Here is a 27,060-nt window from a genome sequence, read left to right on the forward strand (position 1 = left end):
CACGGAAAGGAAGCCTGGTGATCACCGAGATATCATGGGCGTGGCAGGGCCACTTGATGCTCTTGTTTTTTCGGCATTGGGATCACTCCACCATCTTAATCTCTCCTACAACCAGCTCAACGGAGCCATTCCTACTGTAATCTCGACGCTTTCCAAGCTCGTATCTCTTGATCTCACTAGCAATCAATTCACAGGCAAAATCCCCACCGAGATTGGCTCCATGAAGATGCTCCAGTTTTAGAGACTGAGTCAGAATCAAATGATCGGTGCTGGACCTCCATCCTTGTGCAACCTCACTAGCCTCGTGTACTTGCACTTGGAAGACAGTAAGCTTCCGGGTGCCATTCCTAAAGAGTTGATGTTTCTCGACCATGTGGACAACATGCTATCTAATTCATTCCCTCCTAGTTCGTCGGTCTCAGCAAAAACAGATTCCAAGGTTCCTTTCCCTCGACCTTGAAGAATTGCGCGAGATTAGTAAAGGTTCCTTTTTTACCATAAACAGTTGACAGGCGATGTATCCGAGTATCTTGGAGTAAATCCCCATCTTTCCTACATGAATTTGAGCTTCGATCTTTCTCCGGTACACTCTCACCGGACTGGGGGAAATGGGACAACCTGACATGTCTCAAGATCTCAAACAGCAACATTACCGGAGCCATACCACCCCAATTTGGGCAGTTGACTGAGCTGCAAGATCTGGACCTATCTTCCAACTATCTACAAGGAGAGATCCCAAAGAGCTTGGGCGGCCTAACTCATCTCTACGACCTGAGCTTGGGCAACAATCAACTCGTCAGCCAGGTGCCTGTAGAGTTCGGAATGTACTATCCAATCTCGAACTGCTTGATCTGTCTTCCAACAACTAGACAAGAAGAATCCCGTATCAATTAGGCAACTACATGAAACTCCAATCGTTGAAGCTCAACGACAACGGACTTGTCTTTGATCGGTTGCTTCTTCTGGTGGGGCTTGAAATGTTGGATCGGTCTATATTAAATGCTTTATTATTTTCTTGAGAATTTGGTGAAAGTAATCTAAATCGATTGGTCTATTTTCTTATGAAGTTATGTTATATTTTTTATTGAGATATTCAAATTGATTAGTATATTATTACATAAATAATAGATTTCATGTTCGAATCCAAGAGTTAATATCATGTATGTATGTCATTTGATATAATAATCTTTTTAATATATAGTTTTAGAGGGTGCTGCATGCTACATTCCATCTTCTTCTATTTTCTTCTTGCTTTGGAAGCATGACCAGTAGATAAGAATTGGATGGCATACAACAGCTGTGAGACGGATGGAATTGCTTTCTCTGAAAGTGAAGATGTCCAAAGTCATACCTTATAACAAAATAATGTTTAAATATTTTTTGTCAAAGTAATATATACATAACTAAGATTGCACATCATAACAGATATTGTTTTAGCAACGATGACTTTGGTCATATTATATCCATGTGACAAGGTCTAGGATTATATTTGACCCTACGTAGATAACACATATATTCTTATGTCAAGTTCTATAAAAAACTAGTTTCTAACATATATCAATACTTAACCCCCTAGGGTCGATATCATAGTCATATCAAACAGATAATTAAAACGGCATATATCATATAACAAACTTTTGAACGGATCTTTAGATAACATTTTACAAAAACAAATAACATTTTTTATATTTGATTTTGCAAAGGGATTTCATAATATTTTGAACCATAAAATAATTTTGCAGGCCAGTAATTATTTCAAATAATATTTGCAAAATAGATATAATGGGTGCAAACATACATAATATATTTTTAATACTTTTGAATAACAAAGTATTTCATAGATCAATAAAAAATCACACAAGTCAATAACATATATCGTTACCTCTAAAACTAGTTAGACAAAGTCGCTAGAATATTTACCTTGATCATAGACAATTAAAATTGACATCATGATGAGAATTCTTCATCTTTTCCTAAATCGTATGAGAAATACAAATTAATATCACATATAAAATATTAGAATCTAATGTATGATGCATGCATAATCTAATTAATATATTAATCAAAAAATTCATCTATTTCTTATTCTCCTTCTGTTTTCTTTCCCCTCTTTACTGTTTACTTGCTCTTAATCTTGCATAGCACTATACCACCTTCGGCAACAGAGACCTTTCTTTTTATTTTAATCTTTTTCTAATTTTCTTCTCTCTTCTTCTCTCTTTCCCCGTCCTCATTCTTAATAAACAAAATAAAATATAGGGATTCCATATTTTACCTTGATCAATCCTTGCGATTGTGATTTTGATCTCCTAATCTTTTCTAGCGCATAATCCCTCTAGGATTTAGTTCCTCTTCTTAGGCAGGATGGAGATGGCTCTTGAGAGGATATTAATATATTAGCTACATGATAAACCCTAGAGTTTTTTTCTTATACAAAAAATGTTCTTCTATTTAGATTTTATTTTATTTATAAATATATGTTTCACAAATCTTATAATTATATATAGATCCTTAAATAGAAAATAAGATATTACAATTAGTCCTAGCCTATCATTGCGCCGTCGTCTTTTTATTTCTCTTGCTTATATTCATCGGAGCTGCCTTGCGATTCCATAAGAGAGAAGCAGACAGTAGCTGCTGATAATAATATATTTTTTATTTCTCTATGTTGAATTTTGATAAAAGAGACGTATAAAAGGGCATCATCGAAGCCACCGAAGATTTCGTTGCCAAATTCTATATCGGAAGCGGTGCACAAATTTGGGCCATAAGCCCAAATCAGTGACTAAGCTGAGATAGGGCAGCGGGAGAACTCAGCAAAAAGCGAGCAAGCGTGCAGCGTCGGCGGCAGCACACGGCAAAAGAAGAGAGAAAAAAAAAAGAGAGAGAAAAAAAAAGGAGAGAGAAAGATTAAGTTTCTGAGTTTTCTACTTGACGATCGATGGCCAAACGTTGTCAGTTTTGATCCAAATTTTATGTAGAGAATTCTTACAGCAAACTCTACAATCCTAACGGTGTTGATCTACAGTTTACCCTCTCTGAGGTATTTTCTTACTATACCTACTTTGTGAGACCTAGAATTTTTTTATATGGAGATCCGTGATGATGATATTCAAAATTTATGTTGTTGATGTTATGATGATTCCTCTAGTTATTCTAGAGAAGATTTACTATAAATTTATTATCATTATTATTGATAGTGGAAGTTTGAGAAGAATTACGGTTCCGTGATTTTTTTCGTATTGGATTTTTCACGTTAAAAGATTTAATCTCACTGTGTGATTGATTAATTGTTTTATTGTTTATGCTGTGCTGGTTGATATTTATATTTTTGATATCAAGTTGATATTTTGATAAGAAATCTATTTTGATACATAAAAGAATTATTCCGTTTTAACATGTTTTTTCCAACAATATTGACAACAATATTGACAGAGTCTAGAGAGCAGAGTTTAATAAAAGCATATTGGTTTCATTCTGCAGCGTGTTTAATAAAAGCATCGGTTGGTAATCTTTGCAAATCTTGGACGCTTGAAAATTTGATTTGCTTGTACTATATGCTTTACACTTTCTTGAGAATTTGTGAAGGTAATTAAATGAAGGCTGAGGGATGATTGGTTTCTGATGTCTACCTGCCCACCATGACTGCTCTGCTACGGAGGCATGACAGAGGGCCGACCGATGAGTAGGAATTCGTTCATTGCTTTAGTGATTTCGTTACGTAATCAATAGCTCATGCATCCATTAAATATTATCAAATGAAATCTCCTACACCATTTCCACGAATCGGAGCAATGAGCTTCCTATTCTCACGGCTTAGCATATGGGATTGCTATACTGCTTAGAGTAATATTTAACGCAATAGGACGGAGGAATAGCGTTCGTATGATGCAATGCAATGCAATGGTCGTCTGATTCAGTGGCTTTGGAGTCGTGACGCTTGAGGTTCTACTGGGGAGACATCCAGGCGATCTCATCTCTAGCTATCATGATGAAGGTAGCGCGATGAGAGAGATGCTCGACCCACATCTTCCACTTCCTCCAGCTGAAGTTTCAGGCGCAGTCTCTGGCTATCATGATGAAGGTAGCGCGATGAAGGTAGCAACGTGTATATACAACCACAAAGAACTGGAAGCAGAGCAACTCAATGCTCTGCTCATCTATCACAACGTTGGATTCACCAAACACCGATCTCTCCGCATGTTTTCTTTTGTTCTTTTGAAAATAGGGATTCAACTCGAAGAATTTGAATATATGAATGGTCAATTACAACAGCGTGCATAACACGGCAAAGGACTCATCGCTTAATTTCTACTATACCAACCGTTGAATGTTAGCTGATGGCGCTCTCCCATAGACTTTCTGGAAGACTTTACTGATATTTATTACGACTTCGAATACTAGAAGAGAATCTGTAAGAACAAAGAAAATTGATACGCCGAGTACAGAACGAATCTAGAAAACGTGAATACCATGGCAACAGGATTCACCGCACGCTGATCTCTCTCCACTTTGTCAACCATTCATTTCAGCATGGGACAGTGTGTTGTACTGTCCTGTAAGTCTCCTGAGGTAAGACAATGGATTTGGTAGGAGTGAGATATATAATCTAAAAATAATATATCTTGATTATAATTTAGACATTGCTTATGAATCCTTTTATCTTCTTCTCACAATTCATTGAGCAACCTTCTTAAAAAATCCATCCAAGTTGATATGGTTGAGTTGACTTAACCTGGGAGGTATAAGCATGTGATATATATATATATATATATATATATATATATATATATATATATATATATATATATATAGGTCTCACAATATTTTTTTGGAAATATTTGTACTCGATTTGTTGAATTATTAATTTTTTATTTGGAAAAAAAAAAGAAAAATTGGTGATCAAAGGGGACGCATATAATTAACATAGATGTCGTCCTCTCACATGGCTTATCAACTTAATTGCCAATATAGTAAAATACAAAACTATCAAAATTCTTGTCTAAAATATATTTTTTCCTCTCTTACATATTCTCTTGATTGATAATATAGCAATGTTTTATGTTTTACAACAATGAAAAAGAAAGTTACTCTAAAGAGAATTAATGTGGAAAGAGTGGCACATCTAACACTACTTGAGATCCATCATACGATTGATCTCTCCATCTATATCTTTCTATTTTAGTAGAGAGTACGATACCATATACATTACACGGCATAGTAATCACCACATCATCTCTTGTCTCGTAGACTTTTGGGTAAACTTATGACATCGCTGTAAGATTAGTTTAATAAGAGTACAAAAAAAAGTAATTGCATGCCAAAGACAAAAAATGGTAGCAGAGAAAAAGTCTAAGCGGCATGTATACCACTAGATGTCATGACCAATGGACTTTTGAGTCATAGTTGTTGAATTCTGGTGACCGACCCATGCAGTGAGAGAATTGGTCAATAATATTGAGATGCACTCATTGATGTGTATCCCCTAATAAATACCTTATCTCTTTGCCTTCTTGTCTTGCTGTATGGCATCTCAGCTTCACAAAACTTTGCTTTGTGCCACTTTGCTGCTGCTCCTGCTCTTGCTTCCCCGTGCTTTTCTTGTCAAAGCTTCACTCGGATCCCAAGCGAGGGCGTTGCTCCACTGGAAAGCCACTCTTAGGAGTCCTCGATACTTGAGATCTTGGAATCTCAATTCTAATCCATGCAATTGGACCGGAGTTACATGCAATTACCCCGTCACAGGTAGAGGGCGTTCGGTGATCACCGAGATATCCCTGCCCAGAATGGGCTTGGCAGGACCACTTGATGCTCTTGATTTCTCGGCATTGGGATCGCTCCTCTGTCTCAATCTCTCTTACAATCAGCTTGGTGGGGCAATTCCTTCGACCATCTCTGTTGAGATATGATTTATAGTTATCTAAATTGTTATCATGATCTAGTGGTTACATGGTGATTTCAATAACTACCTTATGATCTAGTAGTTATAGGGTGGTTGTCATTAGGTCCTATAAATATGACCGTAGTTCATCTAGCAAGAGATATAGAGAAAGAGACAGATAGATAGAGAGTCTGTGTGCACTTGATATCTTGTAAGTATTCCTCCTGCTTTTAATACTACATCAGTTTTCTTGAGTCGAAAGGATTCTTTTTACTCATATCGTAGTATTCTGTTTTTTCTTGCTCCTCCATCCCCAACATTTTTGGTATCAGAGCCTAGTTTCAATCTGAACTGGGCATTATGGCTTTCAATGGCAATTCCGTGTCTCAACCCCTTATCCCCATCTTCTTGGGCAAAAGTTATGAATTTTGGAGTATCAAGATGAAAACTCTATTCAAGTCTCAAGATCTTTGGGACTTAATAGAGAATGGATATGCAGATCCAGATGACGAAATCAGGCTGAGGGAGAATAGAAAGAAGGACTCAAAGGCATTATTCTTCATTCAACAAGCTGTACATGAGACGATCTTCTCAAGAATTGCAGCAGCGACAACCTCAAAGCAAGCCTGGTTGATACTTCAAAATGAATTTCAAGGCTCATCAAGGGTGATTACGGTAAAACTTCAAACCCTCCGTCGTGAGTTAGAAATTTTGTTCATGAAAAGCAATGAATCGGTGCAATATTTTCTTTCTCGAGTGACTGAAATTGTTAGTCAAATGAAATCTTATGGTGAACATCTTCCTGATCATATAATTGTTGCAAAAGTTTTGAGAAGTTTAACTCCGAAATTTGATCATGTTGTTGCCGCAATTGAGGAATCAAAAGATTTATCTACTTATTCATTTGATGAACTAATGGGTTCCTTGCAAGCACATGAAGTAAGGTTGAACAGGTCACTTGAAAAAAGTGAAGAAAAAGTATTTCAGGTTAAGGGGGAGTCTTCTACTTCAAAAGAAGACAAAAAATCAGTAGGAAGAGGACGTGGCAGAGGAGGATTTCGTGGTAGAGGAAATGGAAGAGGAAGAGGACACTTTGATGAACAAGGGCAATCAAATTATGATCAAAAAAATTACAAAAGTGGAATTCAATGTCACTATTGTAAAAGGTTTGGTCACATGAAGGCAGATTGCTGGAAAAGAGAAAAGCAAGCAAGCTATGTGGAGAAAAATGAAGAAAATAGTAAGTTGTTTATGACTTATTCACAAATTCATAACATCTCAAATGATATTTGGTTTCTGGATAGTGGATGTTTTAATCATATGTCAAGCATAAAATCAATATTTAGAGATATTGATGAGACTCACAAGTTGAATGTTAGACTTGGAGATAACAAGCAGATCCAAGTGGAAGGGAAAGGAACAATTGAGGTGAAGACAAATCAAGGAAAGGTAAAATACCTTGATAATGTTTTCTTTGTTCCTACTTTATCACATAACTTGTTGAGTGTTGGACAATTAGTAAATAATGGATATTCAGTAATATTTGATGATGGTTCATGCACTATTAGAGATAAGAAATCTGGTTTGATTATAGTAAATGTTTGCATGACACAAAACAAGATGTTTCCACTTGATGTGTCAAATATTGAAAGACATGCGCTTATCACAAGATGTTTTTGGATTGCCTAAGATTAATACACTTGATGTATGTGAAGGATTTATTTATGACAAACAAAGTAGAAAACCATTTCCTATTGGAAAAGCATGGAGAGCATCTAATTGTCTTGAATTAGTTCATGCTAACTTATGTGGACCTATGAATACAAAATCATTTGGTGGAAGTCAATATTTTTTATTGTTTACAGATGATTATAGTCGCATGAGTTGGGTATATTTTTTGAGATTGAAATCTGAAACATTTGATAATTTTCGAAAGTTTAAGGCACTTGTAGAAAGACAAAGTGGTAGATATATAAAGACACTTCGGACAGATAGAGGTGGTGAATTTTTATCTAATGAGTTTAGTTCTTTTTGTGAAGAAAATGGTATTCACAGAGAATTGACAGCACCATATACAACGGAGCAAAATGGTGTAGCTGAGCGTAAGAATCGGACTGTCGTTGAAATGGCAAGAAGTTTGCTTAAAGGAAAACATCTTCCAAATCAGTTTTGGGCAGAAGCAGTTGCAACAGCAGTTTATTTGTTGAATATTTCACCAACAAAGGCTGTTATAAATCGAACTCCTTTTAAGGCTTGGTATGGTATGAAACCAAGTGTTAGATATCTAAGATTTTTTGGTTGTATTGCTTATGCTTTGGTGAATTCACAAAATCATTACAAGCTTGATGAAAAATCAGAGAAATACATTTTAATTGGTTATTCTTTACGATCTAAAGCATATCGATTATATAATCCTGTTAGTGGCAAAGTTATTATTAACAGAAATGTTATGTTTGATGAAAGGGTAAGTTGGAATCGGGAGACCAATAAAGGTGCAACACAAATGCAGATTCCAGTAGAACTAGACACTCCGCAAAATCAAGTGACAGATCCTACTCCAACAAATTCATTATCAACCTCACCCAATAGCAGTTCAAATTCGAATTCCTCAGATGAAACCCCTCCAAGAAATTTCAGATCACTAACAGAAATTTATAACTCAACATTTGCTTTGTTTATTTCAGATCCGACAACTTTTGATGAAGCAGTTAAAAAAGAGGAATGGAGAAAAGCAATGAAGGAGGAAATCAAGTCAACTGAGAAGAATGAAACTTGGGAGCTAATGGATCTACCGAAAGAAAAGAAAGTGATTGGGTTAAAATGGATGTTCAAAACAAAATTTAAATGCAAATTATTTGGTTTCACTGATAGTGATTGTGCAGGAGCTTTAAAGAGTACTTCAGGCAAGTGGAGCCATCACAATGAAGTATTATGGAACGGATGAACAAGTTGCAGATATCCTCACCAAATCACTTCCACTTCAAAAGTATATTTATTTTATGTCGCAAATTGAAGTATGCAACTATGAATCAAGGGAGAGTGTTGAGATATGATTTATAGTTATCTAAATTGTTATCATGATCTAGTGGTTACATGGTGATTTCAATAACTACCTTATGATCTAGTAGTTATAGGGTGGTTGTCATTAGGTCTTATAAATAGGACCGTAGTTCATCTAGCAAGAGATATAGAGAAAGAGACAGATAGATAGAGAGTCTGTGTGCACTTGGTATCTTGTAAATGTTCCTCCTGCTTTTAATACTACATCAGTTTTCTTGAGTCGAAAGGATTCTTTTTACTCGTATCGTAGTATTCTGTTTTTTCTTGCTCCTCCATCCTCAACAATCTCAGCTCTCTCCAGGCTTGTATCTCTTGATCTCACTAGCAATCAGTTCACAAGCAAAATCCCAATTGGAATGAGCTCCATGAAAGAGCTTCGATTCTTGAGTCTTAGCCAGAATCAAATGGTTGGTGCTATACCTCCATCTCTTAGCAACCTCATCGGCCTTGTGTCCTTGCACTTGGAGGATAATAAGCTCGTGGGTGTCATTCCTAAGGAGTTAGGGAAGCTCCACGAATTGATGTATCTGGATATTGGAGTCAATAGGCTCTCTAGATCAATCCCATCTAGTTTAGGAAATTTAACAAAGCTCTACCACTTCGATCTCTACCAAAATCAATTGACTGGAGTCATCCCTCGAGAATTGAAAAATCTAGTTAATCTCGTTTACCTATCGATTGCCGATAATAATCTAACAGGTGGGGTTATCTCTTCTTTTGGAAACCTAACCAAGCTACAATTTTTTTGGCTACGAAGAAATAAACTCTCAGGTCCTATTCCTTTTGAGATTGGAAACCTCATTGAGGTTACTGATCTCAACTTCTCAGAAAACCTATTAACTAATTCAATTCCTTTTTCTATAGGAAATATGACTAGACTAGAGAGACTTAGCCTTTGGGATAATCAATTGCCTAGTTTTATTCCTCTTGAGATTGAGAATCTAATTGAAGTTACTAATCTCTCACTCTCAAAAAATTTTTTGACCGGTCCCATTCCTTCCTCTATAGGAAACATGGCCAAATTAAAGATTCTTTACCTTTGAGATAATCAATTGTCTAACTTTATTCCTCTTGAGATTGGAAATCTAATTGAAGTTACTGATCTCGTACTCTCAACAAATCTTTTGACTGGTCTCATCCCTGCCTCTATAGGAAACTTGACCAAATTAAATATTGTTTACCTTTTGGATAATCAATTGTCTGATTTTATTCCTCTTGAGATTGGAAATCTAATTAAACTTACGATCTGGCACTCTTCAAAAATTTACTGTCAGGTCCATCCCTTCCTCTATAGGAAACATGACCAAACTCACAAAACTAGGTGTATACAATAATCAGTTGTCTGGACCTTTGCCTGTAGAGATCAACAACATTCTTGGACTGACATACCTAGTGCTGTCAAATAATAGCTTCTCCGGCTATTTACCCCCAGACATATGCAAAGGTGGAGCCCTACAGTACCTCATTCTTGAAATGAACAACTTCCAACGTCCCATTCCCACGACCTTGAAAAATTGTACGACGCTTGAAAGGGTCCGTCTTGAACACAACCAACTCACCGGAGATGTATCACAATGTCTTGGAGTATATCCCCATCTTTCTTATATGGATTTGAGCTTCAATCAACTCTCCGGTACACTCTCACCAGACTGGGCAAAATGGCACAATCTGACACTCTTCAGAATCTCAAATAACAATATCACCGGAGTCATACCCACCGAGTTTGGGCAGTTGACGAAACTGGGAGAGCTGGACCTCTCTTCCAACTACCTACAAGGAGAGATCCCAAAGAGCTTCGGCAGCTTAACCCTTCTCTACAATCTGAGCTTGGGCAACAACCAACTCGTCGGCCATGTCCCTCTGGAGTTTGGAATGCTGTCCAATCTCGAACTGCTTGATCTCTCATCCAACAACTTGGCAGGAAGAATCCCAGATCAATTAGGCAACTGCATGAAACTCCGATCGTTGAAGCTTAACAACAACAACTTTAGTGGAACCATTCCTTTGGCCATTGGTAATCTGGTGTACCTCCAAGACACCTTTGACATCAGCCAGAACTCACTAACAGGGGAGATTCCATCCCAACTCGGCAAATTGGTGATGCTGCAAAGCCTGAATCTATCGCATAATTCCTTCTCGGGTCATCTTCCATCTTCGCTAACGTATATGACGAGCTTGTCTACCGTAGATGTATCCTACAATGAACTGGACGGCCCTGTTCCTGATAGCCCAGCTTTCCGAAGAGCCCCGGCAGAGTGGTTTGCCTATAACAATGATCTGTGTGGAGTTGTTCGAGGATTGCCTCCGTGTGTTTCACTCGGTACTCCGACAAAAGATGACCGAAGCAAGCGCCAAAAGTGGTTGTAATAGCCATCATTGCTTCCGTCGTCTTCTTCCCTCTCTTTTTTATATTCATTGCAGCTGCTTTACGATTCCACAAGAGAAAGAAGCCGCCAGTACCTGTCGATGATAATCACATCAAAGAAGGTGCATTCTATATATTGAATTTTGATGGAAGAGATGTATACAAGGACATCATCGAAGCCACCGAAGATTTCGATGCCAAATACTGTATCGGAAGCGGTGCATACGGCAGTGTCTACAGAGCAGAGTTAGCAAGTGGGGAACTGCTAGCGGTGAAGAAGATTCACCTACCAGACATTGAAGGTACATGCGACGAGCAACCCTTTCAAACTGAGATACAAACTCTTACTCAAATTCGACATCGCAATATCGTCAAGCTTTACGGGTTCTGCTCCTCTCCCCAACGCAAATTTCTGGTGTACGAGTACATGGAGAGAGGAAGTCTGGGATCTGTCCTCAGAAGCGAAACTGCAGCTGAATTGGACTGGGGGATGAGAGTGAACATCGTGAAAGATGCTGCTCGTGCTCTGTTCTACATGCATCACGATTGTGTTCCGCCTATCGTTCATCGAGATGTTACCAGCAACAACATCCTACTGGATTCCGAATTCAAGGCTTGTGTTTCCGACTTTGGAATTGCTCGACTACTGAATCCGGATTCATCAAATTGGACCATGCTTGCAGGCACACGGGGTTACTTGGCACCAGGTAAGTTTCTCTCTCTCAGATCTCGTTGTTTGTGCAAATTAAGAATATCTGCAATTGAGAACATATTCAAATTATATTTCGGAGGAGATCTCTATGGATTGGCGGTTTGATCATTGGCTCTTGTTGTCTGTAGAGCTTGCATATACAATGAGAGTGACCACCCAATGCGACGCGTACAGTTTCGGAGTGGTGACGCTGGAGTTGCTGATAGGAGAATATGGAGAAATACTTATTTCCATTCTGTCGTCTTCACCGATCAATGATAGCTTCGTGAAAGACGTATTGGACCGACGTCTAGCTGTTCCTGAGGGTCAAGTTGCGGATGAAGTGATTACAGTTTTGAGCTTGGCTCTTCGTAGCGTGGACAACCACCCTGAATCACGCCCGACAATGAAACAGGTCTCCGACAAGTTATGCGTGGTCAGAACTGTTGGGAAGAAAACCTGCGGAATAATTCTTTTTCGTCTTTGTGTATCAAAATAGGTTCCTCATCAAAATACCAACTTGATATTAAAATGCTAAATCAATCACACCGTGAGACCAAATCTTTTTAACGTGGAAAACTCAATGTGGGAAAAATCACGGGACCGTAGTCCACCTCAAACTTCCACTATCAATAATAATGATAACAGGTTTATAGTAGGTCTTCTATAAAATAACTAGAGGATCAGAATAACATCAAGAACATAGATCTTGGCTCTAGCATATCTTCAACATAGGTGGATCTCTTCCAAAGAAAATTCTAGGTCTCACAAAATGGATATCGTAGGAAAGTACCTTAGAGAGGGTAAACTGCAGATCAACACCGTTAGGATTGTAGAGTTTGCAGCAGGGATTCTCCACATAAAATTTGGGCCGAAACTGACAACGTTTGGCCACCGATCGTCAAGCAGAAATCTCATAAACCTAATCTTTCTCTCTCTATTTTTCTCTCCTCTTTCCTCTGCACGCCGCACTGTCACGGACTTAGCTGATTTTGTCTAAGTCGTGCGGCACCCTTGCGTGTCCGTCCGCAAAGGTCAGCCTCCCCTGGTCCCTTAGGACCCACAAAAGAGAGAACAAGACAGAGAAAAACGCCTCACTCGGGATCCACAAGCAAACATGTCCGAAAAACACTTTATAGCCAATGCAAATTACAAACAGACTTTACAAGCTCTGAACAGTTGCAACACAAAGGGTAAAATGGTCCATTACAGACCGAAAATCTCTCACACGTGTCCACATGACACAACCTTTATTTACAAGCCTAAAGCGGCCACCGACCCAACTAAAATGGGACTATCAAGCCTTCGGCCGTCCCCCTACATGCTGTACAAAGCATGAACATACCAAAAGACACGGACATACATAAGCATTACATCAAACACCCTGTTTAGAAGTTTGTCCGTGACATTCTCCCCCACTTATTCCTTCGACGTCCTCGTCGAAGCCTTTGTCGACACTGCAACTCCTCGCCTCTGCTGAGTCTTCAATCTTCTGCTCCAACTGCAATGCTTCCCTTGGCTCCCAATTGCTCTCCGCTGTTGTGTTTGAGTAGTCGAACCTTTGATCCGCCATGCTGCTTCAACTCACCAATGACTCTGACTCTGGTGTGGGGTTAGTTGAGTTGTGTTGATCCTTGTTGATTCCTGCGGATCCTTCAAATGAAGGAAAAGACCATCCTTACTGCGCTAGTCTCTCAAATGCCTCATGCTACTTGAACTGGGTGGATGCTTGTTGGAGCTTTAACGAGCATCATCTCGCAAACTTCTGAAGTTTTGGGTCCTTCCTCCATAAAATTTGCTCATTGACTCTTCTTTCACTTAGTTGTCACATCCAAGTAGGTTCGCATCACTTCCGCTTTCGATTGGCATTTCGTTGGGAAATGAAGCGGACAATCTACTCTCAGTAGCACTGATCACCATTGGTGAGGATTTGACAACTATTGTCTTCCATTATCTTCGAAGGGTCTTTGAACATATGCAGAGCTCCTCTGCTGGATAGATAAGAGGATTGGGGTACTCGGTTTCGCCCATTCCCTTAAGAGTTGAGAAGGCAAAGGTTACTTGACTTTGCCCGCCTCCTCGAGGTTGTACTCCATGCATCGAGCTGGTTACTGGCCTTCGCCTGCTCTTTGCTCATACTTCTGAAGCACTTGAAGTGTTTGCACTCCTTGCGTTGAGTTAGTTACTGTGATTCACCTTCTCAATGCCATTGAACTTCTGGATTGCAGGAAGTTTTCACCCCAACTTGGAGTAATTCTCTGATAGATTTGGTCGCCTCTGGGATTGTACCGTCTTCTCCATCAACCCTGCCGCCTACTCCCCTGAGTAGCGAAGGTACAGCACCGCGTACTGACTACTTCGTTCCTTGGTCGCGCACTCTTGCATGACCCGAAGTCCTTCACTTTCGGCAATCCTGATGAGAAACTCATTGACACCGGTCTTACGAAGTTCCTTGGCCTCTGCCCTTCAGCCTTGTCTCGGTACTTGGAGTTTGCCTCTGCATGCTCCACCTCCTCGGCCCCTTTCACGACCAAGCGCTCTCCCTCCATGAGAGCAAGGGATCAATGACTTTCACGGAAGTCCCGCCTCTGCGGTACCATGGCGCTGCCATGCCCATGGCACTACTATCCATTGCCTCGCATCTACATCCCTTTTCTTCACAATCAGTAGATAGGCCTCTGTGGCACTCCTCCGAGTCCACCTCCATTCTAACTGATGCTCGATTTTGGGTAACTAAGTCCCTCTGGACTCGTCGTCGCTTCCTTGCCCCTTTCGACCCCCTGCTTCAACACCTCTGTGTTCTCCAAGCAGCTCCCTTTGGTCAATGGAAAGATAGACTGCAACTCCCATGCATGGCCTCTACCATCACATTGAAGGGCTTGCACCGATTCTGTTCTCCTTAGCTTCCTTGGTAGCAACGTTCGCTTACTCGACCTTGTCCTCTGACTTGTCGGGCTCCCTTAAGCGAATATTAGCTCTGGAGCAGTCCAACTCTCCAGCTGCTTCGATCATACCGCTGTATGATCAAGTCCCTCCCATGGGACTCACTGGTACTTGCATTCGAACTTTTCCCTTGGTGGAACACAGCCCCCATATGCTGATGACCAAGGCTTTCATCCGCTGCAAAATTTGATGCACGCACGGAAGACCCGCCTCTGCGGTACCATGGCCTTCACTCCTTTAATCCATAGCCCTTCTTACCGTCGTGTTGTTCACCGAAGTAGAGCTCCCAGTAGCTCCCGATCATACCTCCGTATGATCCAATCCCTCACGGGGCTAGATTGTGTGTATCGCATTGCCACGAACTGTTCCACCACGATCCGCTGCACCATGTCGCCTCCTGGTGACATCTCCATTGCATTCTGATCCTTGTGGGATGAACTCGAATTGTGGTCCCTCCACGTGTGGCCTCTACTAATACATCGCAGGATCTCTTCCACCTTCGATTTTGTTTGCTCCTTTGGCAATCGACCTTCATCCACCCACTCTTGGGTCACACCAAGATGAAGCATCGCTCTAGGACAGTCCGTCGCCTAGTAGCTCCCGAAGTCCCCCGACTTCGCTGCAATTAGTGCACCATTGTCTGGATCCTGGGCCTCTGCCCCTACCAGCACAATCTTCGCTGCGCACCGCCTCCTTCATAGCAACTTGAATGACAGCACTGTGGCATATTCTTCAAGAGTACCCGCCTCTACGTCCTCTTGCCCCGTGCTAAGGCCTTCTGAACCCAACTTCGCCTCCGCAAATTGAGTCGCCTTTGTTCCTCCATCAAATGCTCCTCCGAGATAAGGTGCATGTGCCCCAAAGCTCCCTTCGTCTTTGGCACCATGCAAGATAAGTCTGCTCCGTTAGAATGAATGACTCATGGAACAACATGATCCTGCTCTTGCCTCTGCAAGAGTTCATGTCCTTAACCTCTATCCAAGGAAAGCTCTATGCCTCTACTACATGTTCCCTCTTCTATGTTGGCTCCTTTCATGCGGCTTGGGTACTTCGCCAAGTTACACCCAAGTTGCTCCGCTCCTCGTTTTTGCATTGAGTTGATGGTGGCCCTCGCGCCCACCATTCCACGGGTCAACCGTCCCTTGAGTTCGATCTCCATATCGACTCCAAGTGTGCCTTCATTTGTGTTGCTTTGGGTCGCTCCCCCACTTGATCTCGCAATGCATCCACCGATGCATTCTCTCAAGCGAGATCATGCGACGACTCCTCGCCGCTTGCTCAATCCGTCAAGCTTCGTGGAGTGGTTGTTTGTTGAGGTACTCCTCCTCAACTTGTGAGGTCCGTCTCACATGATTCTCCCTCTGGAGAGCCGGAACTTATCCCTCCTGGATAACTGTCCCGTTGGAGCAACATCTCTCTTCGTTTCGGAGACCACCATCTCCTTGGACTACTCCGATATGCTGAACGAACTGTGCATTGTTCTGCCTCCTGCAAACACACTTGCTAGATTGTGACTCCACGTCAATACAGTCCCCGCTGCACCCCTCAAGGCCTAGCAACATGCTGAACTAGTTGCACCCTTCAGCCTCCTACGGACGTATCCTTCACATGCCGAAGAGAAAGTTTCAATGCTCTATGGCGCCGAGTTTCGGTCGCCTTGGGATGGCCACGAACATTCCATCGTCCGCATACAAGCCCATGCATGAGTACCAAATTCTTCGAGTTAGCAATTCCCCTCACCTCTGTGAGCTTTGCGTAACTCGTTTGGTCGTTGAGCAACTCATTCCACCTTGCATGGTCTCATCTTTTACCAAGCGCCTCGCTTGCCTAGAGTACCATCAAGTATAGTTGTCAACGTTGAGCCGTAGCTCAAACTCAGCCATCCCAACTTTTGTGCGCTTCAAATTCTTCCAAGCTTGTCTGTTCTCGTGGTGCCTCTTGCGCGAAGGGTTGGCCATTCCTCTGAATGCCAATCTCAAATGCCCGCTCCTCTGAGCGACTCCTTTTCCCTACATCTCTATGCCCGTTTTCCCCCAAACGGTCGCGCGTGTGCTGACTGCCCTCAACGCAGCCCCGCTAGGTCCCCCACGTTTGCACGCTAAGTGTTTCTATGAGTGCTTGTCCCGCTCTGATACCATCTGTCACGGACTTAGCTGATTTTGCCTAAGTCGTGCGGCACCCTTGCGTGTCCATCCGCAAAGGTCAGCCTCCCCTGGTCCCTTAGGACCCACAAAAGAGAGAACAAGACAGAGAAAAACGCCTCACTCGGGATCCACAAGCAAACATGTCCGAAAAACACTTTATAGCCAATGCAAATTACAAACAGACTTTACAAGCTCTGAATAGTTGCAACACAAAGGGTAAAATGGTCCATTACAGACCGAAAATCTCTCACACGTGTCCACATGACACAACCTTTATTTACAAGCCTAAAGCGGCCACCGACCCAACTAAAATGAGACTATCAAGCCTTCGGTCGTCCCCCTACATGCTGTACAAAGCATGAACATACCAAAAGACACGGACATACATAAGCATTTCATCAAACACCCTGTTTAGAAGTTTGTCTGTGACAGCACGCTGCACGCTCTTACTCTAATCTCACCCTAATTTCGTTCTCTCTAATATCCAATTAGTTGATTTGGGCTTATGGCCCAAATTGTCCAAGCCCACATATGGACTGGACCCAACAATTCTCCCCCTCCAGCTCATATGATGGGCTGTACCAAGCCCGCTCTTCGCCTACATGCTTCAAGCTTCTCCTTAGGCAAAGACTTTGTCAACATATCTGAACCATTATCATTGGTATGCACCTTTTCCAACTGTAATTCTTTCATCTTAAGCACATCACGAATCCAGTGATATCTCACATCAATATGCTTGGATCTAGAATGGTATATTGAATTCTTGGAGAGGTGAATGGTGCTCTGACTGTCACAGTAAACAGTATATACTTCCTGTTTCAAGCCCAATTCCTGTAGAAACTTTTTCATCCATAAAGTTTCCTTACAGGCTTCAGTAACTACTATGTATTCTGCTTCTGTGGTTGATAGAGCAACACACTTCTGTAACTTAGACTGCCAAGAGATTGCTCCTCCTGCAAATGTCATCAAGAATCCTGAAGTGGATTTCCTGGAATCAGTATCACCTGCCATGTCTGCATCTGTGTAGCCTTCTAACACAGGTTTATCACTGCCAAAACATAAACACAACCTGGAAGTACCTCTTAGATATCTTAATATCCATTTCACTGCTGCACAATGTTCCTTTCCAGGATTTGAGAGAAATCGGCTAACAACTCCAACTACATGAGCTATATCTGGCCTAGTACAAACCATAGCATACATCAAACTGCCTACTGCAGATGAGTAAGGCACTCTGGATATTTCTTCTTTTTCTTTCTCACTTGTAGGACATTATTTCGAATTAAGCTTGAAATGACCTGCAAGTGGGGAACAAACTGCTTTGGCTTTACTCATGTTGAATCTTTCAAGAACCTTTTCAATGTAAGTCTCCTGAGATAGCCAAATCTTCCTTTTCTTCCTATCACGAAGAATCTTCATGCCAAGTATTTGTTTCACCGATCCCAAGTCTTTCATGGCAAAAGTCTTACTTAGCTCTCTTTTAAGCCTTTCAATTTTTCCAACATCATGGCCAACAATCAACATATCATCAACATATAGCAATAAAATAATAAAATCATTATCTGAAAATTTCTTCATAAACACACAATGATCAGATGTGGTTCTATCATACCCTTGGCTCATCATAAATGAATCAAACTTCTTGTACCACTGTCTAGGTGCCTGTTTGAGTCCATATAAGCTTTTCCTAAGCTTACATACCATATTTTCTTTTCCCTTGACTTTGAAACCTTCTGGTTGCTCCATGTAAATTTCTTCTTCTAAGTCACCATGAAGAAATGCTGTTTTTACATCAAGTTGCTCAACTTCTAAATTCAAGCGGGCAGCCAAACCAAGAACAACTCGGATAGAGGACATTTTCATAACCGGAGAAAATATTTCTTCAAAGTCAATACCTTTCTTCTGACTGAATCCTTTCATAACTAGTCGTGCCTTGTATCTTTGTTGTGAGCTATTATTTTCAGTCTTCAATTTATAAACCCACTTATTCTTGAGAGCTTTCTTCTCTTTCGGCAGCTTTACCAAGTCATAGGTGTGGTTCTCAAGCAAGGATCTCATCTCTTCTTGCATGGCTTTAACCCACTCACTCTTATTCTCATGTAGAATAGCTTCTTGGTAAGTTTCTGGCTCTCCCCCGTCAGTAAGCATAACATACTCATGTGGAGGATATCTGGTAGAGGGTTGTCGCTCTCTAGTGGATCTTCTCAATGGAATCTCAACTGGTGGTGGAGGTGCCTGTTCAGTTGGTTCAGCATCATCAACTGTAGGTGTATCATCACTAGTATTCTCACCACAATCTTCTTGTTCATCTCCCCCATGATCATCATGAACTACAGGTGAAGGAACTGGACTCAAACTCCAAGGAATATAAACAGAGGTTTCTGGCTTCTCAACATTATCACCATCATCAAACAATTGGTCTTCAAGAAACACAACATCTCTGCTTCTAATAATCTTCTTGTTCACTGGATCCCATAATCTGTACCCAAACTCTTCATTACCATATCCCAAGAAGATACATGCTTTTGCCTTATTATCAAGTTTGGACCTCTCATCTTTGGGAATATGAACTAATGCTTTACACCCAAAGACTCTCAAATGATTATAAGATATATCTTTTCCTCTCCATACTCTCTCTGGAACATCACCTTGCAGAGGAACTAATGGAGAAAGATTTATCAGATCAACTGTAGTTCTCATAGCCTCCCCCCAAAATGACTTTGGTAACTTGGCGTGGGAAAGCATACACCTAATCCTTTCGTCAATGGTTCTGTTCATCCTTTCTGCCACACCGTTCTGCTGAGGAGTTTTAGGAACTGTTTTCTCAAGCCTGATACCATGGAACCTGCAATAATTCTCAAAAGGACCCCTGTACTCGCCACCATTATCTGATCGAACACACTTTAGCTTTCTGTCAGTTTCTCTTTCAACATTGACATGAAACTCCTTGAAAGCATCGAGTACCTAGTCTTTAGATTTCAAAGCAAAAGCCCAAACTTTTCTAGAATGATCATCAATAAAAGTAACAAAATAAAGAGCACCTCCAAGAGTTCTAGTTTGCATAGTACAAACATCAGTATGAACTAAATCAATAACATCAGATCTTCTAGATGATGGATATGTCTAAAATGCAACTCTATGTGTTTTTCCAGCTAAGCAATGATCACAAGATTTAAGAGATGTACCTTGCAACTCTGGTGAGAACTGCTTTCTAGCAAGAGTTTGAAGTCCCTTCTCGCCGATATGTCCTAGCCTCTTATGCCAAAGATCTATACTTTCACCTTTTCGAATTGCATTAATCTCTCCTTTGTGTAGCTTAGCTTCCATGACATAAAAAGAGTTAATCTTCTTTCCTTTTGCCACAATTAGAGAACCTTTAGTGAGTTTCCATTTACTTTCATCAAAATAATGTGCAAAGCCCTCATCATCAAGTCTACCTGTATATATTAAGTTAAGACGAATATCTGGAACATGCCTTACATATTTGAGTATCAATTTGCTCCAAATACTGGTCTACAAGCAAATATCTCCAATACCCACAATCTTAGATGTACCATTGTTTCCCATTCTGACATTACCAAAATCACCAGCATTGTAAGATCTAAAGAAATCACCATGAGAAGTAACATGAAATGAAGCACCAGAGTCAATTACCCAATTACTGTCCTGAGCTACAAGGCTAACACAACCTTCATCACAGACAATAGTGATATTACCTTCAACAGCAACTGTATTGATCTCTTTCTCATTTTTCTTCATTTCATTCTGTTCTCGCTTCCAAAACCTACACTCTTTCTTCATGTGACCTGGCCTATTACAGTGAAAACATTTGATATCTCTTCTAGACTTGGATCTTCCTCTATAACCATATGGATTTCTGCTATGACTTCTTCCACGTCTTTCTTGTTTTTCAGTAACAAATGCACCATAAGAAGATTCACCCTATTCTTTCCTTCTTGCATCTTCATTTAGCAAACTATCTTTAACCATATATATGGTTAGAGTCCCCTCTGGCGTGGAGTTACAAATAGTCATCACATACGTTTCCCAACTTTCTGGTAAAGAGCTGAGAAGTAATAATCCCTGCATCTCATCATCTATATTCATTTTCATAGCAACCAACTTGTTTGCAAGACTCTGAAATAGGCTTATGTGCTCAACAATGTTACCACCATCTTTATACTTCAAATTTACAAGCCTTCTGAGGAGAGAAATTCTATTTCCCACTATCTTTTTCGCAATGAGGTTTTCTAACCTTTGCCAAACAACATTAGCTCTGGTTTCATCTGAAATATGCTCATACAAGTTTATATCCATCCATCTTCTAATATAGGCAATAGCTTTTCTATGTTGAACTTCCCATTCTTCATCGTCCATAAAAGAAGGTTTATCTTTAACCTTGATAGGCTTATACAAATCTTTGCAATAGAGCAAATCTTCCATCAGACACCTCCAAGTGGAATAATTTGATGAGTTCAATTTAATCATACCATCTGACTGCTCCATTTCAATCACACAAGAAAACTAGCACCAAACAACCTGATGCTCTGACTTGTTGGGAAGAAAACCTGTTAATGCGGAATAATTCTTTTCCCTCTTTGTGTATCAAAATAGGTTCCTCATCAAAATACCAACTTGATATCAAAATGCTAATATCAATCAGCATAGCATAAACAATAGAGCAATAAATCAATCACATAGTGAGACCAAATCTTTTTAACGTGAAAAACCCAATGTGGGAAAAACCACGGGACCGTAGTCCACCTCAAACTTGCACTATCAATAATAATGATAACAGGTTTACAGTAGGTCTTCTCTAGAATAACTAGATCTTGGCTCAAGAATAGCATATCTTCAACATAGGTGAATCTCCTCCAAAGAGAATTCTAGGTCTCACAAAGTGGATATCGCAGGAAAATACCTTAGAGAGGGTAAACTACAGATCAACACCGTTAGGATTGTAGAGTTTGCTCCAAGGATTCTCCACATAAAATTTGGGCCGAAACTGACAACGTTTGACCACCGATCGTCAAGTAGAAATCTCATAAACCTAATCTTTCTCTCTCTATTTTTCTCTCCTCTTTCCTCTGCACGCCGCACGATGCACGCTCTTACTCTAATCTCACTCTAATTTCGTTCTCTCTGATCTCCAATTAGTTGATTTGGGCTTATGGCCCAAATTGTCCAAGCCCACGTAGCAAGCCTTGGATCTATTGATGCATTGAAGTTTTCCGATTTGATGACCGTGGAGATATGATCTATATGCACTCCTCTGTGTCCCGTTGCTTATTTTGGTCAGGATTGGGAGACTTTGTTTCCGTATGGCTTGCTTTATTAGTGGTTTCATTCTGCAGCGTGTTTAATAAAAGCATCGGTTGGTAATCGATCTCTTTTCTGCGATTATTTTCGACTGGGTTGTAATCTTGGACGCTTGAAAAGTTTGATTTGCTTGTACTTAATGCTTTACTGTTTCTTTAAAGCAATATGAGGGAAGAATAGCGTTCGGATGATGCAATGCAATGCGATGGTAATCACCTCTCTGGGCCCATTCCTCGTGAAGTAGGGAATCTTGTCCAGATGACAAATCTAGTACTTGCACATAATAGTTTACTGGGTTCCATCCCCCTCTCCCTAAGAAATCTTTCGAAGCGTAGCACACTTTATCTCTTCAACAATCACATCTCTGGCACGATTCCTGCTGAATTAGGCAATCTTGTCGAGCTGAGAGACAGAGATCTATCACATAATCTATTGACTGGTTTCATCCCTTCCACCCTGGGAAATCTAGCTCGACTAAGGAACCTGATCCTTTCTTATAATGAACTCTCCGGCCCCATCCCATCGACTTTAGCTAACATGACCGCTCTGATACTGTTAGACCTCAGCAATAACCAAATCTCTGGCTGCATCCCACCGTCTTTTGCAAATCGAAGTCTAAATGAACTATCAGTGATCAATAATAGTCTCTCTGGATCGGTCCCAAACCTTACGAGCTTGGTTTCTCTGAAACTGGCATACAATGACCCTTCTGGGCATCTGCCACCAGATGTATGCAGAGGAGGAAAGCTTCAGCATTTCACCGCAGCCTATAACAAGTTTCACGGGCCGATACCAGAGAGCTTGAGAAACTGTTCAAGCTTAGTGCGGGTTCGATTGGACAGGAACAACCTCACCGGAGACCTCTTCGATCACTTTGGAGTCTATCCTAATATGAGATATATTGACTTGAGCTACAACAGGTTATCTGGAATGCTTTCACCGGAATGGGGAAGTTGTTCAAACTTGACGAGCTTAAGAATATCCAACAACTGATTAAATGGAACAATTCCATCTGAGATTGGGCAATCAACTCGGCTGGGAGCGCTGGACCTTTCTTCAAACCACTTAGTTGGCGAGCTTCCCAAGAACTTATGCAAATTGATCTCTCTTATAGAGCTGAACATAAGCAGCAACCAGCTATCAGGAGAGCTTCCATCGGAAATCGGAAAACTACTCAAGCTGAAGAGATTGGATGTTTCAGGCAACAACTTCAGTGGGGTGATTCCGGAAGAAATAGGTGGATGCAAACTGCTAATATCAGTAGATATGAGCAACAATAGCTTCAGCGGAAGCATTCCTTACGAATTCGGTCAGCTGGCAGACCTTCAGGAACTGCTAGATCTGAGTCAAAACACGTCATATATTCCATCTCAATTAGGCCAGCTGACACTGCTGCAGATCCTCAACCTTTCCCACAATAATTTGGCTGGCCGTATCGCACCTTCTTTAATCAACATGGCAAGCTTGTCAGCCTTGGACGCATCTCACAATGAACTTGAAGGTCCTGTCCCTGGTTCACTGGAAACAGGGGCTTGTGCGATGTCGTTGCTGGTCTGCCTTCATGCAGTTCATCCCCAGCTAGAGAGGCTCCCAACGTGATTCTTTTGTCCGGTATGGCTGTCCTCGGAGCCTTACTTCTCTTCTTCCTCTTTGTTGGGTTCGCAGCACGGCTGATGAAAAGAAGGAAGCAAATAGCCAATGGTTCAAGTCAAACGGTGGAGGTGCGTTCTTCATATGGAATTTTGATGGGGGAAATGCTACAATTTATAGTTGAGGCTCTCTAACCACTAGCGGTTAGAATCATCGATATGACAAATTCGATAAAACGACCATTGACGTAGATCTCGAGTAATGATATAATTGATTTGACAATGATAACTCTCAATGTAATGTAGAAATATGCTTGAACATATTATCTCTTTTTCTTTCTATGCCTCTTTTTTTAGCTTGTTGGATCCGGCCCATATGTGGGCTTGGACAAATTGGGTCATTTGAGTCTAAATCAAAGAAATTAAAAAGAGAGAGAGATAGAGTTGTGAGGTATGGAAAAGAAAAGAGAGAAAGATTAGGTTTCTGAGTTTTCTGCTTGATGATCGGTGGCCAAACGTTGTCAGTTTTGGTCCAAATTTTATGTGGAGAATCCTTGCAGCAAACTCTACAATCCTAATGGTGTTGATCTATAGTTTACCCTCTCTAAGGTATTTGCTTGTTATACCCATTTTATGAGACTTAGAATTCTCTTTTGATGAGATCAATCCTATAGAGCCAAGATCTATGTTCTTGATGTTGTTATGATCCTCTAGTTATTCTAGAGAAGATTTACTATAAACCTGTTATCATTATTATTGATAGTGGAAGTTTGAGGTGGACTACGATCCCATGATTTTTCCCGCATTGGGTTTTCCATGTTAAAAGATTTGGTTTCACCGTGTGATTGATTTATTGCTCTATTATTTATGCTGTGCTGATTGATATTTGCATTTTGATATCAAGTTAGTATTTTGATGAGGAACCCATTTTGATACACAAAGAGGGAAAAGAATTATTCCGCTTTAACAGGTTTTTCCCAACAAGTTGTATCAGAGCAGTAGGTTATTTGGTACTAGTTTTTCTTGTGTGATTGAAATGGAGTCAGATGATATAATAAAATTGAACTCATCAAATTATTCCACTTGGAAGTGTCTGATGGAAGATTTACTCTATTACAAAGATTTGTATAAGCCTATCAAGGTTAAAGATAAACCTTCTACTATGGACGATGAAGAATAAGAAGTTCAACATAGAAAAGCTATTACCTATATTAGAAGATGGATGGATATAAATTTGCATGAGCATATTTCTGATGAAACCAGAGCTGATATTGTTTGGCAAAGGTTAGAAAATCTCTTTGTGAAAAAGACAGTGGGAAATAGAATTTCTCTCCTTAGAAGGCTTGTAAATTTGAAGTATAAAGATGGTGGTAACATTGTTGAGCATATAAGCCTATTTCAGAGTCTTGCAAACAAGCTGGTTGCTATGAAAATGAATATAGATGATGAGATGCAAGGATTATTATTTCTCAGCTCTTTACCAGAAAGTTGGGAAACGTTTGTGGTGACAATTTGTAACTCTACGCCAGAGGGGACTCTAATCATAGATATGGTTAAAGACAGTTTACTAAATGAAGATGCCAGAAAGAAAGAATAGGGTAAATCTTCTTCTGGTGTATTTGTTACTGAAAAACAAGAAAGACGTGGAAGAAGTCATAGTAGAAATCCACATAGTTATAAAGGAAGATCAAAGTCTAGAAGAGATATCAAATGTTTTCACTGTAACAGGCCAGGTCACATGAAGAAAGAGTGTAGGTTTTGGAAGCGAGAACAGAATAAAATGAAGAAAAATGAGAAAGAGACCAATATAGTGATGCTGAAGGTAATATCACTATTGTTTGTGATGACGGTTGTGTTAGTCTTGTTGCTCAGGACAGTAATTGAGTAATTGACTCTCGTGCTTCATTTCATGTCACTTCTCATGGTGATTTCTTTATATCTTACACTGCTGGTGATTTTGGTAATGTCAGAATGGGAAATAATAATACATCTAAGATCGTAGGTATTGGAGATATTTACTTGGAGACCAGTAGTGGGAGCAAATTGATACTCAAAGATGTAAGGCATATTCCAGATATTCGTCTTAACTTGATAGCTATAGGCAAACTTGATGATGAGGGCTTTGCACATTATTTTGGTGAAAGTAAATGGAAACTCACTAAAGGTTCTCTAATTGTGGCAAGAAGAAAGAAGCTTAACTCTTTTTATGTCATGGAAGCTAAGCTACACAAAGGATAGATTAATGCAATTCAAAAAGATGAAAGTATAGATCTTTGGCACAAGAGGCTTGGTCATATCAGCAAGAAGGGACTTCAAACTCTTACTAGAAAGCAGTTTTTACCAGAATTGCAAGGTACATCTCTTAAATCTTATGATCATTGCTTAGCTGAAAAAACATATAGAGTTGCATTTCAGACATATCCATCATCTAGAAGATCATATGTTATTGATTTAGTTCATACTGATGTTTGTACTATGCAAACTAGAACTCTTGGAGGTGCTCTTTATTTTGTTACTTTTATTGATGACCATTCTAGAAAAGTATCGGTTTTTGATTTAAAATCTAAAGACCAGGTACTCGATGTTTTCATATTAGTGTTGAAAGAGAAACTGACAGAAAGCTAAAGTGTGTTCGATCAGATAATGATGGCGAGTACAGGGGTCCTTTTGAGAATTATTGCAGGTTCCATGGTATTAGGCTTGAGAAAATAGTTCCTAAAACTCCTCAACAGAACGGTGTGACAGAAAGAATGAACAGAACCATTGAAGAAAGGAATAGGTGTATGCTTTCTCACGCCAAGTTACCGAAATCATTTTGGGGGGAGGCTTTGAGAACTACAGTTGACCTCATAAATCTTTCTTCATCAGTTCCTCTGGAAGGTGATGTTCCAAAGAGAGTATGGAGAGGAAAAGATATATCTTATAATCATTTGAGAGTCTTTGGGTGTAAAGCATTTATTAATATTCCCAAAGATAGAGAAGTCCAAGCTTGATAGTAAAGCAAAAGCATGTATCTTCTTGGGATATGGTCATGAAGAGTTTGGATACAGATTATGGGATCCAGTGAA

The 27,060-nt window shown here is 40.2% G+C and overlaps 3 protein-coding genes across 3 annotated transcripts; all 3 read left to right on the forward strand.

Moving 5' to 3' along the window:
• The first annotated feature begins 9,307 nt into the window (after positions 1-9,307).
• On the forward strand, positions 9,308-12,521 carry LOC103974235 (MDIS1-interacting receptor like kinase 2-like). Its single transcript, XM_065151753.1, has 2 exons — positions 9,308-12,013; positions 12,147-12,521. Exon 1 carries the CDS (start codon positions 10,241-10,243, stop codon positions 11,306-11,308), a length of 1,068 nt encoding a protein of 355 aa, XP_065007825.1. The 5' UTR covers positions 9,308-10,240; the 3' UTR covers positions 11,309-12,013; positions 12,147-12,521.
• Positions 11,734-12,496, forward strand: LOC135586342 (MDIS1-interacting receptor like kinase 2-like). The gene is made up of 2 exons (XM_065152960.1): positions 11,734-12,013; positions 12,147-12,496. Exons 1-2 carry the CDS (start codon positions 11,734-11,736, stop codon positions 12,494-12,496), a joined length of 630 nt encoding a protein of 209 aa, XP_065009032.1.
• Positions 12,522-22,661: 10,140 nt separating the features above from the next.
• Positions 22,662-24,002, forward strand: LOC108951992 (probable leucine-rich repeat receptor-like protein kinase At1g35710). Its single transcript, XM_065152961.1, has 2 exons — positions 22,662-23,323; positions 23,534-24,002. The coding sequence occupies exons 1-2, from the start codon at positions 22,662-22,664 to the stop codon at positions 24,000-24,002; spliced, it is 1,131 nt and encodes a 376-aa protein (XP_065009033.1).
• The last annotated feature ends 3,058 nt before the right edge of the window (positions 24,003-27,060 follow it).

This window comes from Musa acuminata, chromosome BXJ3-5, assembly GCF_036884655.1.
Source record: "Musa acuminata AAA Group cultivar baxijiao chromosome BXJ3-5, Cavendish_Baxijiao_AAA, whole genome shotgun sequence".
Classification (NCBI taxonomy): domain Eukaryota; kingdom Viridiplantae; phylum Streptophyta; class Magnoliopsida; order Zingiberales; family Musaceae; genus Musa; species Musa acuminata.